General features: G+C 46.0%; 1 protein-coding gene across 2 annotated transcripts in view; it reads right to left on the bottom strand.

Moving 5' to 3' along the window:
- Positions 1-13,496, bottom strand: part of LOC118934853 (LHFPL tetraspan subfamily member 5 protein) — a 118,614-nt gene extending 105,118 nt beyond the window's left edge. The window contains exons 1-3 of one of the 2 annotated variants that reach the window (XM_057494262.1): positions 12,839-13,496; positions 6,783-7,019; positions 5,638-5,664 (exon numbers count right to left, since the gene is read on the bottom strand). In XM_057494262.1, coding sequence (XP_057350245.1) covers positions 5,654-5,664; positions 6,783-7,019; positions 12,839-13,250 — 660 coding nt within the window. In that variant the 5' untranslated portion in view covers positions 13,251-13,496 and the 3' untranslated portion in view covers positions 5,638-5,653. Of the gene's footprint in view, positions 1-5,412; positions 5,665-6,782; positions 7,020-12,838 lie in introns of those variants that run through there. The other variant, XM_057494261.1, reaches the window with a different exon arrangement.
- Between the last annotated feature and the right edge of the window lie 634 nt (positions 13,497-14,130).

Here is a 14,130-nt window from a genome sequence, read left to right as displayed (position 1 = left end):
AGCAGACTTGCAGATCTTCTCCAGCACTGGTCATTGGTAAACATTAACTTGCTTTAACAAAACTCGCTGCTCCTGACAAGAATAAAGTGTAGACTGTTGGCAGATTGACCTTAAGCCCCCCACAAGCTTCTGTGGACTACCATAGTTGCCATTCAGTGAGAAATATTTTGAAGGTAGGCTTAGAAAAATTTCTCTTCTTATAAAAATGTAAAATCATGAGAAACGAATTAACAAATATAGCCAGAAAAGTCATGAGCTACATAATGTCAAATTGTTTGTTCATCAAGCTTGTATAAAGTAGGTGCCTTAGTCTGAAATAATATCAGCACAAGAAAATACGAATGTGAGTCTTCTTAAGTTCCATTCTAATAGTTCCCATCACAAACAACAGGGACAATGTAGGGATACTCATTCCTAGCCTATCTGAACTGGAGAAATACTGCACTGACTGGGCAGGTTACCAGAGTGCATTGGTCAAAAAGCATGCCATCCAGCTCAGGAATAAGCAACGTGCTGCTACCCATGTCACTGCTGCTTGATCAAGCAACAAGACCCATGACAGCTTTTTCAGCATTTAGCCCCTCTTCACCTATGAGAACCACACCACATTCTCTCTTATTGAAAAACAATACAAAGACGAAAAAAAAAAACCTGTTCCTCAGGACCATTCACTGCTGAAAATCAACAAAACTTTCTATGGACCATCCCCCAGGCAGAGAACAGCCTAAGGAGCCTGTCTTCCTCGTGGCATTTGCTGCAGCGAGTTCCCCTCTGGAAGTTGGCAAAAGAGTCAACATTTAGTGTGCCAAATCCAAAGCTTTTTTTCTTTTTTACAAGAAATGTCTATTACTATAGAAATTATTTGAACACAGGTAACAAATTTCTGAACCTGACTGAGTTGGTGTAAGCACTATGAGAAAATATGATTTGGGGTTCCAAAAGGAAAAAGGTCAATTTAGTCTCATAAGTTTTTAGATCCTATGTTCACCTAATCTTTATAATACTATTTTCTGATGGATTCAGGTTCTAGTGGCCTCTCCACTCCTTACATCTGATCATCAATAAGAAAACTGAATATGAGAAATGAGAAACGAAGGACCCCTTAAACCTGAACCTGAAATGACCCAACATGCTTACAGCCGCCTCTTCAGAGCTGGAGGGCAGTTTCTGGTGTGCCTTCAAAAGAGTGTATCCTCAGTTAAGGAAGCTACTGGAGTCTTAGCCCTGGGAGACCTCTAGACAGACATGGATTAATTCAGCCCTCTTATTTTACCTCTAGTCGGGGTTAAGCAATTTGCTGGTGTCAAGGGCTAGGATGAAAACTTGGGTGCCCAGTAAGGAGAGCACCACTTATGTCTCTGAGTATCTTTGACATGGGTTACTGCAGTTCTGCTTCACCTGAAAGAGTTTTCTGCATAAAGTAGGAGGTCTTGTCTCAGGAGACTGTCAAGTTTTATCCTATAATGAAAGGCTTCAGGACTTCAGGCCTATGATATTCAGAGAACCTTGGAGGAAACAACTTTGTATCTGAAGAATTTGATTCCCTAATATTCCATTGTCAGGGAAATTGATAACCTGTAGTGTTTTTTAAGAAAAAGATTGCAGTATTATAAAATACATATTTTTTAAAGTCAATAAGAACAAAAAAACTTCCCTATGTATGCTCATATTTTATTTTCGTTCAATTCTACCCAGACATGCAAACTTCATGAGTGTATAAGATAGTATTCCATAGGTCTGTCTTGCTAATGGATTTCAGCCCCAGACAAGTTCACTACAGATTCAGTGATACTGAAAAAATGACAGTGGAACATTCTTGGGGTGGAAGGTTTTATACCCAACTTTATCTCCACAGTGGCAGGTCAATCAGTACAATCCCATCCACTCAGAGCAAGTGTGCATGTAGCAAGCCAGTCTCTGCCTCTGGGCCTCTCTGCCCCCAGAGCCATCTCAGTCTCTGTCCTTGGTGCTGCCACCACTCCAGTCTCTGTTCTCTGGCAGCCTTGCAGCCCTGTCACTGCTGCTCCATCACCCAGAGCCCTGGACAGAGCTCTTTATATAGAGTTAATAACAACATATTGCCCACACATAGTGAGCAAGCCAACCAGGGTCAGGTAAGAATCCTGGCCATAGGACCTTCACTTTCTACACAGGATCCCTTGAGTAAGAACTCATCTTAAAAAATGTAAATAAAATACAGTGAAAGAAAAAGACACCGAAGAAATCTTGAGAAAGAAAGGAAAGCTGGAGGCACCTCACTCCCTGGTTTTAAACTATGTCACAAAGCTATTGTAATTAAAACAGTATGGCATTGGCATACGGACACATACATAGATCAGTGGAACAAAATAGCTCAGAAGTAAACTCACACATACATGGTCAATTAATTTACAGCAAAGGAGCAAAGAATATACAATGGAGAAACTATCTTCTCCAATAAATGCTGTTAGGAAAACTGGACAGCCACATGTAAAAGAATGAAACAGGACAACAATCTTACGCCATATATACAAGTTAACTCCAAGTGGATTAAAGACTTCAATGTGAGCCTGAAACCATAAAATTAGAAGAAAATAGGCATTAAGTTCCTAGACCTAGATCTTGGTGATGATTTTTTTTAATCTGACACCAAAAGGAAATATAACGACAACAAAAAAAACACAAGCAGGACTACATCAAACTTAAAGCTTCTGCACAACAAAGGATTCAACAACAAAATGAAAAGGCATGGTGATGAATGGGAGAAAATATTTGCAATCATAAACCTATTCAGGAGTTAATATCTAAAATTTACAAAGAACTCATACAACTCAGGAGCAAAAAAAAAACTGATTAAAAAGTGAGAAGATCTGTCTTGCCAATGGGATTCAGTCCTGGGCAAGTTTGCTATGTATTCAATGTGACCAAAGAAAATGACAGTAAAACGTTCTTGGGGTGAAAGGGTTATACCCAACTTTATTTCCAGGTGGCAGGTCAGTCACTAAAATCCCGTTCATTCAGAGCGAGTCTGCATGCAGCAAGCTGGTCTCTGCCTCTGGGCCCCTTTGTCTGCACAGCCGTCCCACACAGCCGTCCTCTGGGCCTCTCTGCACAGTCATCCTGCACAACCGTCCTCTGGGCCTCTCTGCACAGTCATCCCGCACAGCTGTCCTCTGGGCCTCTGTCCTCAGTGCTGCCACCACTCCAGCCTCTGCTCTGCTCTCCTGCAGCCTTGCAGCCCTGCCACCATGTCGTGCCCAGAGCACTGGGCGGAGCTCTTTATATAGAGTCAACAGCCATGTATTGCTCACAGGTGTGCAGTGTGCTAGTCAACCAGGGCCAGGTGAGAATCCTGGCCACAGGAACTCTCATTTTATCCACAAGATCTAAATAGATGTTTTCCCAGAGAATACATATGGATGACTAACAGACATATGAAAAGATGCTCAACATCATTAATCAGGGAAATGAAAACCACAATGAGCTATCACCTCACATCTGTTAGAATGGCTGTTATCAGAAAGACAAAATAACAAGTATTGGCAAGGATGTGGAAAAAAGGTAACCCTTGCACACTGTAGGTGGGAATTAAATTGGTGCCATAACTATGGAGACAATATTGAGGTTCCTCAAAATTTTTTAAATAAATATCATGAGATCTGGCAATTCCACTTTTGGGTATTTATCCAAAGAAAAGGAAAACTCTAACTCAAAAAGATATCTGTACCCTCAGGTTCACTGTAACATTATTTACAATAGTCAAGCTATGAAAACAAACTAAATGTCCATTAATGGATGAATAGAAAAATAGTGTATATAACAATGCAATATTATTCGGGCATAAAATAGAATGAAATATTACCATTTGTGACAACATGGATGGACCTCAAGGGCTTTATGCTAGTGAGGTAAGTCAAAGACAAATACTGTATGATCTCAGATGCGGAATCAAAAAACAAAAAAAGCTCATAGATACAGAGAACAGACTGGTGGTTGCTTGTCAGAGGTGGGGAAAGGAGAAATGGGTATACTGTGTTGTTTTGTTTGCTTGTTTAAACAGTTTAAATTTCCTTAAATGTGCAAAAAAAAAAGCAGAAATAGAAGTATAGTTCACTTTGATTCAGTAATTTCATTCCAGAATTTATCAACAAAAAGCAAAATGTTATCTATGACAGTGTAGGGAAAATGGAAGTTCCTATGGCCAGGATCCTCACCTGACCCTGAACTACTTGTTGATGTGATTGGCCTATGCTAGGCCACTGCTTCCACACCTGTTGGCAATGAGCCATTACTGTTGATGTTACTGTATAAAGAGCTCCACCCAGTGCTCTCTCCCAAGGCAAAGACAAACGCCCCAGAGGCAGACATGATTCCAGCACTCCACCTGCCACCATGAGAATAAAGTTTGATCTAAACCCTACCCCTAACACTCCCTTATTATGTGAATTCACCAAATTCCTCCCTGAACCTCCCTGGGGGCAATCCCCCTCAGGCAAGACATATAGCAATCCTAAGCAGCTAATAACCAAGGTCTGGTTTAGCAATTAAACAGTACACCAGGGCTTGGAGCTTGCAGTTTTTTAAAACTTTAATAATGAGCATTGCAAAAACAGGAGAAAGTGCTTACAGTCTTAACAGTTTGCTACTGAAAGTGTGACTCCTATTCCAGTAGCCGTTTCCACTGGTTGGAAATGCGGTGTCTGTGCCTCACTCCAGTGACTCAGAATGCATTTTAACAAGATCCTAGGCAATTGTATGCATCTTAAAGTTTGAGAATCATCTCAAATAAGGGGTGGGGGACAGTGCTAACTGCTAACATACAGTTATTCAAAAAGCATATGTATGTGTCAACAATTGTTAGGTCACTTCACAAAAATGTGAATAATTTAAATGGGAGATAATGCCTCCTACCCACACAAAGGTGTATTTTATTTTTTGTTGTAGGTCTGTTGCTGGCCTGTTGTTGGTCCTCAATAAATGGCAGCTATTAGGAATGTGACATTGTTATAGACTTTTCTTTTTTAAAAAAAATATTCTTTAATGTTCTTGTTGCATCATATTTTGGAAACTTAAAAGGCAATAAGGAAATTAATATACTATGCTTCGTTTCAACCAGTTAAAGCATGCTTTTCTTTTTGCCTCAGCTATCAGGAAGCATAGACCTAAATTTAATTCTCAATACAGTAATTCCATTAGCCTCACTTTCTGAAATACTTGTTTTTGTTACTATAACTCTTATTTTCAATTTTATTAGCTTTTCTAGTATGTTTTGTACAAATTACCTAAAATTCTTTCGGAAAATAAGGGTCCAGTTACAATAATGACTTCTAGTAATGACTTCTAAATAATAGTCAGTCCTTGCTTGTCAGACACAAAAAGATGTGTTTATGAAATCACTTGCCCGTTTTAAATGATTTCTTCTCTCCTGTTCTTTTTCCACCTCCCAAGACACAAGTAAAAGTAAAGGGTTCCTGTTTGCCCCTCAGTGATGAAGGTCTCAGATACCGCTAGCTTCCTGCCCCCTGCGTCATGCTTCTCTCCCAGGACGCACCGCAGCCCCTTCAGCCCAGCCAAGTCCTTCCGCCTCCAAGTCCCCAAGGAAACAGCACCACAGCTCTTCCAAAAGCACGCAGACCACCCTCCAGTGGCGTTACTCACCAACCCTTCAGCTGCTTCAAACTTCCTCTGCAATGAAAAAGAGAACAGTATTTGTTTACAAGTGAGCCCTGTTTTCAGGGTAGTTCCCTGCCCACTACTCCCTCTCCAAACTAGATCAGATTTCTCTGATTCACTCACAAGACAGCCTGCACTTTTTGCTCATAATGTTTATCAGCTTGTAACTCTATATTGCATGATTGTCTCCTTTACCAGACTGTAAAGTCCAGTTTAGATTCCTCCCCTCACCACTGTACCCCCAGTGCCTAATGGTGTCGGTGAGTAACAAGCCCAGGAGCTGTTATTGGTTGGGCAGATGGATGATGTAAAAAGTGGAACTACTGGCAAGAGAGACAGGAAAGAACGAAAACTTAATCACCTGTAAAGCAGGCATTGTTAGTGCTTTATATGCACTATCTAATCCTCAGCACAATCTCTTATTTTTTTGTTGGGATATAATTCACTAACGTAAAATTAACTCATTTAAAGTGTACAACTCAAGACAACTCCTCAAGACAGGAAGAGCCTGCTGAGAGACAGGAGCAGAAAGTACCCTAGGAGGAAAGGAGGTGAATGGAAGAAGTCAGGTGGCTTCCTGAAGGGCCCCCCTGGGCCTCACAGGTCAGCTGCAATGATAGCTATGGGGTAGGATTTGGACAAGAGGGGACTGAAACAGGATGGACACATGGAGAACTCCAAGGCTACTCTAACCCTAAGGAGTTCAGTCTCCCACCACCTGCACTCCAGGAGCTGTCAGTCTGCCCCCCAACCTGCCTTTCTGCTCCTGCTCCAATAACCCAGACCCTCTACTCCCCTTCTGTTCCTCTCTCCACCTAGCAACCTGCCAGTGTTACTTCAAGACCCAGCCTCAGTGCTACCTTCCAGGGAACGCCTCGCCAGCTCCCAGGCTGGATCAAGACTGCTGCCTGTAGACCCTGAGAATGCAGGGGGGCAAGACGACACCCTTCATCCCAGAGAGGGTCTGCCATCACCTCATCACTGGCCAGTTTGCAACCCTCCACTGAACTTTGGCCTCTGGAACAAGGGCTGTGTCTGCTTGGTGTGGGTGTCCCCACCCCTTGGCCAGGGGCCAGTCCCTAGGTGACTGGCTGTGAAGAAGCCCACCTCCCTGGGGGAAGGCGAGTTACCTTTTCCATCTGCCTTGTAGTCGTCAGGGAGGAGCTTGTCCTGCCGGTAGCCCAGCACGAAGGCCAGGAAGGAGAGGATGAGCGCGTCTCCGATGCTGAGCACGGCCAGCATGAAGGCCCAGCGGATGGTGCACTGGCCCAGCGTGTACTTGCCCGTCTGCTCCCCACACATGCGCCGCACCTCACTTGAGTCCCAGCCATCCGGGTAGACCAGACAGCCAATCATCAGGCCTGTGGCTGAGGGGTGCAGACAGTGTTGGGCTGGTTACCTTCTGCCTTGCTGTCATCTTGTCACCTCCCTTTTTGTGTCAACAGCCTTGAGAGGCACAGGGGCGGCTCCTATCGTCCTTCTTGTGGAACAGAAGACAAAACAGGATCCAAGAGCTAAAGCCACTTGTCCCTGGGAACCAGCAGTCAAGGGCAGAGGCAGAGGGCTGCGCTCCTCAGCCCATGGCGACTTCTGCCAGGCCACCAGGGTCCTACCACACCCTCAGCCACGTCCCCACTTTGGAACGGATGAGGCCCTGACTACCCTACCCTGGCTTCAAAGCTCTGGTCCTGGCCCAGAGAACTCCTCACTGCAGAGATGTACATTCGCTCATACCACAGCACCTCTGAGAGAAGTGTAAAAGGAAGCTTCAGGCCATAGTTTAACCAGAAGTATTTTTCCTTTTTACAGCACATAGAATAATGGCATGTCCTATAGCTCAGGTATTCAATGAAATAGATTCAGTGAATACAGAAAGTTTTCCAGCCCCATCTCTGGCTGCTTCCTTTATGCACCTTCCTTTCAAGCAAACAGATCCCCTCACCCTCACCCAGCACAGCACAGTGCAACTGCCCACACTTACCTGAATTCAAGAATCCCCTGGAGTATTTGTTTAAAATGCTGACTTTCAGGTCAGAGCTGGGCTCAGGAACCCATTTTTAAAGTGCTCTTTCAGGTGACTCTCTCAACAGGAAAAGCTGTCTGGATTTCAAGCCTAACTAGCTGTGCAACTCCAGAACAAGTCACTTGGGCTTTTTTTTTTTTCCCCTCACTTTCCTCATCTTTAAAATGGGGATCATAATAGCCCCCATCTGTTTGGATTGAAATGAGGTTCAAATGATTTAATACTGAAAATGTGTTCAGAACACTTCCTGGCACAAAATGGCACTTCATGAGTTTTTGCTGCTATTATCTACCCTAGGCTTGCATTAACTTAATTTTTAGAGCCAAAAATTTTGTTTTCCCCACCTTCCCTTCACTTCTCTCTCATGCCCTCCCACCAAGCCTACCTTAGCTGCACAGACAGGTGACATAACCCTGGGATGTGCCCAAGCAACTCCAAAGACAACCGCAGGCAGGCAGTAGCCTTCCCTTATCTGGGGCAATTTCCTACCGGGGCACTTTCCTACCCCGGCCCTCCCTTCCACAGGTCTTCTTTAGCTCCAAGGCTGTGGTGTACCCAGCAGCAGAGAAACACCTTGAAGAACCCAAAGTTACCTTCATTGGGCTCAACTTGATGAACTCCAAGGCTACTCTAACCCTAAGGAGTTCAGCTTGAAAGCAAGGAAGGTCAGCAGATCAAACAAACGCACAGCAAAGTATAAAGATCAGGGTCCCACCTCCTGACCTAAATGCTTTGATTTTATATAGGAGAAACTCATATAATTCTCTTATAGATCACAAAATACTTGATGTACCATTTTTCTCTTGATCTTGACAACAGTTCTGTGAAGTAGGCCATGTGTTAATATCCCATTTTACAGATTAAAAAACTGAGGTCTTAGAGAAACTCAGTGATTTGCCCAACCAGGGCAGAGCCAAGGCCTGAACTCCCAGTTCCTGTCTTTCTGACTTCAAAGTTAGTTCCTCCTTCTCCCACACTAAAGACATCACGCTAAAGACATCTCTCTACAGAACTGCATTGTTTAGTGGTGACATTTCAGACTTAGTGACAAACTAAAATTGTTTCAGAAAGATACTTAGAGTAGGGGTGAGCCGTCCCAGAGCTCTGGTAAAACCTGTGGCCTTCCCCACTTGGTGCAAGACCAGCCTTTGGTCAAGGCATGGTCCTGAGCTTAATGGGGGCGGGTGGGGGAGGTGCGTGGGAGGGCCCAGGTGCTCAGTACATAGGTGAATGTGGAAAGGAGCTGCCCTTCTGGACTCCATTCTCCCATCAAACAGCCCTCTTCCACAGTATCTCCTTATGGGGGCCCAGGGCCTGACTTGGAAACAGGTTATTACTATGGGCTCCACAGTCCTCTGTGAGCACCCCACCCACCCGCTTGGGCACAGTGAGGGTCACCCCATTTGTGGTGTCTCAGGGCTCTAAGTAGAGGTCAGCATGGTATTCTCAAGCAAGTTTACTTATGCTTCCTACTTCCATCCTCTCATCTGTAAAGTAAGAACAGTAATACCTGACTCACAGCAGGGCTATGAGGATTAAGGGTGATCGAGTATAGAAAAATGCTTACTGCAGTGTCTGGTATATAGTAAGTGGCCAATTACTGTTAGTTGTTACTATTATTATTGACACTGAAGTCTGGTGGAAGCAACCTTGGTGGATGTGAATGTCATCAGAGCTGTTCACAAACATTCCAGGTACATAATAGGATTTTATTTATTTACCCCATCCCTTCTAGTTAGGCAAGTCTGTAAGACTTCCTTTGGCCAATAAAATGTGAGCAGAAATGTCCTGTGCATTTCCAGGCAAGAGCATTTGACTGCAGATGGGAGATCTTCCAGAGCTCCCTCTCCCTCTGCAATGGCGACAGCCAGGTGACAGCTGATGCTCCATCAGCCTGGGTTCCAGAAGAGAACAGTGAGAGCAGAGTGCCCAGCTGGCCAATGAGCATGTATCATGAGCAGAAAAGAAACCCTTGCTTTAAGCCATTAAGAGTTGGGTTTTTTTTAAATTACGGTGGCGTCATCTTACCCTCCTGACTGATAAAGTTGTTTTTCACATTTTATGAACACCTGCCATGTGTCAGGCACTGTGGAAGATGTCTCTGCTTGCATTATACACACCATTCTCACAAAAGCTCTGTGATGGGAGATCCTGTTGCTGCAGTCTACAGATGAGGTTACCAAGACTCAGAGAGACAAGTAACTTGCCCCACCTGTGGTACTAGGAGCTGAGACCACACTCGGCCTACACCTGGCATCCAGAAGCTCAATGAGCATTGCTAAGCTACAGCTCCACATTGCCCCAGTCATCAGTCCTCTTTCCCATCTCCTGCTGCTTTCCCTGGTCCCAGTTTTCTTGGTGAAGTTAATCTAACTGGTTTAGGCCTCTTCAAATGGATGCCTCTCCCAGCTGCTGGCTGTGGGGCACTCCCCCTCTTCAGCCCTCCCTTGGGCTCCTCTTCCCTTCCCCTGGCTCTGAAGAACGGAAAACGACACCACCTTCGCTCTCCCACAACATAAATATTTCATGGGATGGCACCAAGCCGCCTCTGCTATCAGTGTCCCCAGCTCCATGACCCGACAGGATCTGACTCAGATAGCCTGGTGACCCCTCCCTCTCCCAGGACCTCCCAGCACTGCCTGTTCAGCAAGTGGCCCCTGTTGCAGGAGGCTGGGGGAGGGGGAGGGGAGCGAATGAGAGAGGGATGGTTTGTTTCCAGCATCCCACAGCTCTGATACGGAGGACCAGCTGTCAAGCATGCCAGGGCACATTCTACTCCTCTTTGTCACAAAACTGCTGAATATTCATTTCCCATTATTTCTCCCCACTGCCCAAAAGACTTGACTCACCCCTGCCCCAGCCTCTCCCTCAAAATACAGAGACTACAGAGGAGAGAGAGATGGCTGTGGGGGACAAAGGGTGGGGGAATTAGGGAGGCAGCTCTGGAGTCAGGTGAGTAGCCTGAGTACAAGACCTGGAATCAAAAGTTTCCTCCATTACTTACTGTGCTGAAAGACAAGTGACTTACTCGGAGCCTTATGTATAAAATGGGAGGAATACCTACCTCACTGAATCATGATGAGGCTCCTCCAGACGATGTATGTGAAAGCACTTTGCAAATCATCTTTTTTATGTAAATGTGTGGCTCAATACAAATGTCTTTAGAATACATCTAATTTCTTGGAAGCCACTGCCTTAATGCTAGCCTTAGTCGCCAGCTCATCTGCTTTAGTCTTGGCCAACTCTTATCCTCTCTCTCAGCCTGAGATTCCTCATCTACTGTTATGAAGTGGGGGGGTTATGGGTCTCTGGAGTCCCCTCCAATTCTGACAGTCTTAAGTCTATGTGTTTGGATTCAATAAACATTACTACCATATTAATTCATTTTCAAGCTTTTCTCACATTTTAATATTCTTGAACTAAGACCACATCTTACTTAATTGCTGTTGTCCAGATGGCTCTAACTGCCATGGCCTGTACATGTGTAAACATGTAACTGAGGCATCAAAACTAGTGAAATGGTTGTTAATGACTTGGAGAAAAATTCCAGAAACTATAGTGAGGGCACTTTTAATCATTAGGAACCAGATAGGTAGAGGAAGAGAGTATGAGGGTGGGGAAGTGACAATCAGGCATGTTTAATAACTTCCTGAAGTAAGCTAGGTCTTCATAATTGCAGAACTGGCCAAGAGGTCCAGCACCAATGGCTTTTATTCTTAAAAGATTACCTCACTGTCTGTCTTGGTGGTATAGAGGACAACACCGGAAATGAACACTCAGACATTGACATCAATGCTTTAGAGTAAAAAAGTGATTTAGTACATGGGCATTCCTCAACTCATTTATTTTGCATATATACACACCCAAGAACAACAGATGGTAAAAATTGGTACACTTAGGTCTGAAAAGGCCCCCTCAATAAGTATAGATAAACATTCTAAGTGATAAGAAAGCTTGTGCCATAATTTCATTGGTAGTGGCTTTTCTTTTGTAATGATACACAAACTACAGTTTTAACTTACAGTTGATGGTGTCTTAGAATCAATGAAATGTGGAATTACTGTGGTGAGGATTTTTATTGAGTACCTGCCAAATGTGGTAGTTTAGTAGAATGAACTCTAGGTGGTCTAACTCCTGTAATTCTGATTCCTGTTCATTCCTCTGTTAAAGATAATACTGTTCCTCATTCTAACCAATGATGTCAAGATAGTTTTCACTCTAGTCTACAGTCCCCAGCACTGCTTCTGACCATCTCCCTAGTATGGACAGCCTGTGCATGGTCCTTGGGGTGCGAAGGAACCAAGGGCTGCAGGACAAGTTCTAGGCTGTAGAGGAGAGAGGACCAGCTGGCCCACGGATCCAGAGGCCTGCCTGGGCCAGAAGCTGGAAGAAGGGGCAGGGAAAGCCTTACTTCTGGGCACAGGTTGCCACCAACCCCACAGAGTTTTAAAAGACCCTAGCCATTACCACAAAAGATCACTGCCATTTGCTACCTCAAGATGGAGTCCTGTAGTTAGGGAACAGAGACTTCACTGAACCACAAAAGAAGGGACTTAAATACAAGATTCTGTGGGAGAGGTAACACTCAACCTGACACTCCAAATCAATGACTGACCTTAGAATCTCTGTGAAAGCAGTTTTTGGTGGGAGGGAAGGAGTGAGGACAGGGATCCGGGGATCCTTAAAGGAGAAGAACAAATGCCCAGAAGTTGAGAGATGGCGACATCTAGAATGTGCTTGACTGGCAACACCATTTTGCCCCAGGGTTGGGTCTTACTCTCACATGTTCAACAATGGAAGTTTCCTTCTTTCTCCCTCTCCTGAGCAGCCGCTCTGGTGTGGGGCCCTTGGAATCAGGACAACTGATTTCTTCTGTGAACTAGCTGTGTGCTCCTGGGCCAGGCACTTCCCTCTCTGGACCTCAGTTCCTCATCTGCCAGAAGAGGGGATTGGACAATTTGATCCTTACGGTCCTTTAGGTCTCAGCCATTCTAAGGTTCTCTACTTCTCAGAAGCTTCTACAGAACATTGAGTAGGGCTGGGCTAAAGGAAGTCAGCTGAGTAGGAGTAGGAGATCCAGAGCCTCCACAGAGAGAGGGATGGTGCAGTCGCCCCTGTGGCCTGGGGTGGACCCCTGCCTGCCCTCCCATTATCCCTGCTCACCAGCAGCCAGCTGCATCCATGCACAGATCTTGTAGACCGTGGCTGTGTTGCAGACGAAGAACAGGCTGAAGCAGATGATGGAGCCAATGATGAGGAACATGGCCAAGGCCACAAAGAACATGGCAGTCTTGAAAGCTCTAGAGGGGATGGAGGAGAAGTCCAGCGGGCCACCCTTGCAGATGAGCTCAGAGGACAGCACGTTGCCCACACAGTAGGAGAAAAGGCCGAAGTATCCTGCCTGTGGTGTGTTGACGCTATCACCGATCCAGTAGGGCTGGATGAAGAGGGCCATGACCAGCACGGAAAAGCAGATGGTGAGTGTGCCCCACATCACACCCACGGCCCTCGCGTTCCGCACATAGTTAGTATGGTAGATCCTGGCTGCTTCCTGGGCAGGCAGCAGCTTTACCATGGTGAGGGCGCCGTCCCTGGACTGGGGCCTGTGGGCTGGAAGTCGGTGGCTTTGCAGATCGAGGCCCAGAAGGTCACTACTCAGCCGTGTTTGGGGAGGCTGAGGTCAGGACACGAGGTGAGGGCCCCGCCAAGGCACAGGAAAGAGGATGGGACAAGGAGGATGACCTTGGCTTCTTCGGGGAAAGCGTAGCCCAGGGCCCGTGTCCGCGGTGGCCTTCTGCCCGAGTCCTGCCTCCTCTCAGGCCCGTCAGGGTCCTGGGCCCGCTGGCGCCGCCCTGCCCCTCCGCCCTCCCCAGCTCCGAGCTCGAGCCCCGCCTCTCGGTCTCCTCGGAGAGCGCGGCTTCAGCACCGCGGCCAGCGCCTCGCGGCCGCGGTCCGAGCTTGGGGAGCTGCTCACCGGAGCGGGCACCCGGCTCACGCCCCCACCCGCCCCACATCCTCGCCCTCCACAGCGCGGTCAACAAGAACTGGGAGGGTGGGGCTGCGGCTGTCACATTCCTCCCGCTCAGAGCCTGCCGCACGACTAAACCCGCTTCCGGAGCACAGTCCCCACCCCTTCCGAGCTCCCTGGCCGCCCTTCCAGGACTTCCATCCCCCAGAGGCCAGCAAAGCCTTTTCTGGTTGTCTTCTCTTCATTGGTTTCTCTATCATTCAATCAGCAATTACTGAGAGCCTGTATGTGCTAAACCCTATGTTGAGGCTATCTTCTCTAAGCAAGAACTACAGAAATAAAAAGGACAGGGTCCCTGCCCTGGAAGACAGTGAGATATTTAGAAATATGTTTATGTGTATGTACCTTTGTAATGCAGATAACAGAACCGACTACAAAGGGCAGCAAAGAACGTTCCTATGAGCCTTCTCAGACCCTAACGTGTTTT

This window comes from Manis pentadactyla, chromosome 16 (assembly GCF_030020395.1).
Source record: "Manis pentadactyla isolate mManPen7 chromosome 16, mManPen7.hap1, whole genome shotgun sequence".
Classification (NCBI taxonomy): domain Eukaryota; kingdom Metazoa; phylum Chordata; class Mammalia; order Pholidota; family Manidae; genus Manis; species Manis pentadactyla.
Note: the sequence above shows the minus strand (reverse complement) of the source record. Positions and strands in the feature narration are given on the sequence as shown.